At 48.3% G+C, this 2,487-nt stretch overlaps 2 protein-coding genes across 2 annotated transcripts; one reads left to right on the top strand and one right to left on the bottom strand.

Moving 5' to 3' along the window:
- Nucleotides 1-257: 257 nt before the first annotated feature.
- Pmar_PMAR008538 (hypothetical protein) lies at nt 258-1,242 on the top strand (the record flags this gene model as incomplete). Its single annotated transcript, XM_002781471.1, has 1 exon — nt 258-1,242. A coding segment is annotated over one exon (480 nt), but the record flags the coding sequence as incomplete, so codon positions are not given.
- A 688-nt stretch (nt 1,243-1,930) lies between these two features.
- Pmar_PMAR008539 (hypothetical protein) lies at nt 1,931-2,374 on the bottom strand (the record flags this gene model as incomplete). The annotated part of the gene is made up of 1 exon (XM_002781472.1): nt 1,931-2,374. One exon carries the CDS (start codon nt 2,372-2,374, stop codon nt 1,931-1,933), a length of 444 nt encoding a protein of 147 aa, XP_002781518.1.
- Between the last annotated feature and the right edge of the window lie 113 nt (nt 2,375-2,487).

The following is a 2,487-nucleotide window of genomic DNA, read 5'->3' on the forward strand; positions in this document are numbered from 1 at the left end:
GGAGTAATTGCCGTCGATGCCACAAGTTGACTGTGGCGGAGGGAGGTACGATCGGCCACGTTCGCATCCAGCTAGTGTCACTATTGTGTTGTGGAGGAGTAGCAGTTGTCTCCCTTTTGCAGCATTCTGTGCTTACTGTGGAATACCAAGTCCTGATGGAGCAAGAAGGAGGAGTAAGACGACTTCGCATATGGGTGCTGGTGCTGGTACTCTCTAACGTCGCCCATAGCTTGGTTTTTCGTATGAACACTGCTTAGGTCCTCTTCAGCCTTCTGGTTTGCGTCTCGTGATCACCACTAGTAGAGATGGCTCTAACCTGTTTACGAAACAGCGCGAAGCGGGTGTTGTAGTGTCCAAGGCATTACCGACAGCGGCAGCTGAGTATCCAACACCATTGTCGCTGCCTCCACCCTTTGCCAATTTGAAGGGCCTTGGTCGCTCGTATGCCCGGAGTTACGAGGAAGAGAAAGTGTCGTTACGGGATGCGAGCGGTGATGATTACAGCGCTGACGTTGGCGATGATGATCGTCTGTCGGAGGTCTCGGATGAATCGGATTGTTCCTCGGACAGCAGTGACTCCTCATGGGAATCGGACTGTTTTATTACGCATGGTTCTGGGGAGATAGGTCCTAGACTGTTCACCGTTGTCGGTCACGGCGACGTGTGGGGTGACCTTGTGTCGCCTCCCTTCCTGGGTAACGCGGTCGGTTCAGCTGCTAATTTTGGGCAAGTCATGTAGCTTGAACTGCCACGGTGTGACGCCCGAACTACGGGGTATAGAATGATATCATTTGCTGCTTGTGTGTATTGATAATAGGAGTTAGCGTCGTTCACTAGGAATATGTCTTAATGTTAGACGAACATTTTCATGATGTGATCACGATGCTTTTTTGTAGTGTATTGGAGTCGAGCCAGAACATTTGATGCGAATAATATTCCTTTTTTCTGCTCGTGCTGTTACTGATTAATAAGGGAACTATATGATTTGTTTGCTATACCACACTTACTCTACTTGTTCTTTCTATTCCTTCCGACTGAGATTGTCGCTTGCGAGAAGCGATGATTACTTGTTGATTGTTTGGTGGGAGTTTCTATTGATACTATTCCTACTATTCTTACTAAATTTTCTGTATGCTTTCGTCGAGGTTGAGGCTTGCGCTTGTACATGACGCTTATAGTGGAGTGCGAGTTCAGGGCATAGCCACTACTGATAGTGCTGCTGCTGTTCCTTAATGAGGTTGTATATGTTTGCTGAAGTGTTGGACTATATCTCAGCCTTGGCAGTCATGGTCAACTCTTGTGGCTATTCCTGCACTGTAGTAATTTTCCTCTGTTTCGAATAATAGTGTCGAGTTGATAGTCAAAGGAAGGTTATAGGAAGATTCGCTGTTACAGCTTCCTGGGAGAAGCGAGAGTCGCAGTCGAGGGAGAAGTAATGAATGCACTTCAACAGTCTGCGAAAAATCGGGTGTGCTAGTGCTAGTGTCATGAGCGGTAATGTTGTCATTACGAATGGGATTGACAATACAGTAAGACTTTTATCGAAATGTGCGGGTACGTAACCGACTAGCTGTTATTTTGAACACCACAACTCCATCGGTCAACAGTTTGAATCATATCTATTTAAATCGGCTTGTTAAAATAGGACGATCTTCCTTACTTTAAGGCCCTAACCATGAATGCTTCGTAAGCTTTAACACGCGCTTCTACTGACAGCGTGAGACAAGAGTACAAAACGCACTCAGCCCCCCCACGCGTGGCTGATAACATGATTCTTATCCGATTTTCCAAACTAAATAACTCAACAGTACTTCCTTGAGATGAAAAGTCAACAATGCAGAACTAGGCCCTACCTCTTCATGCAATTGCATCAAGAGAGTTCCTTGAGCACAAGTTCCAATCACCTCACGATCATTTGATTGGCAATCGTCTAACTAGAGACGGTAGTAGTTGGAGCAGGCTGTGTATCATTCACCACACGAACTGTTCTGATGACCTGTGGCTGGCCCGAATAACCATGCGTGCCACCATAACTACCGGGATAAGACGAGATGTTACCGGGGTAGGAGGAAAGGTTACCCATTGTGGAGAAAGTGGTAGCACCGGCATCAGCGTAGATAGGCTGAGGCATGAGAGCAGAGAGAGTACTGTACTGGGCGGGGGGGACGTAAGAGCCGGTGACGGTAGTCTGCTGAGGCAAGGTGGGCATCGTCATCTGGGCCTTAGCCTCACGGTCGGCCTGTTCCTTCTGGAGCTTGGCCATGCGGTCGCTCATCTCCTTTTGAAGCTTCTGTTGCTGAGCCTGCATGCACAACTGGCTAGCAGTAGACTCGATCTGCATGCGCTGTTCCTGAGCCCTCTGCTCAATCTCCATTCGTCGTTGCTGATGCTGCTGATCGAGGGCGAACAGGGCTTGCTGTCGAGATTGCTCAACGGCACCAGTAGCGGTCTGGAGGTCAAAGTTCGCACGGAGAGAGATCTGCTGCT

This window comes from Perkinsus marinus, assembly GCF_000006405.1.
Source record: "Perkinsus marinus ATCC 50983 genomic scaffold scf_1104296942212, whole genome shotgun sequence".
In the NCBI taxonomy this organism is placed as follows: domain Eukaryota; phylum Perkinsozoa; order Perkinsida; family Perkinsidae; genus Perkinsus; species Perkinsus marinus.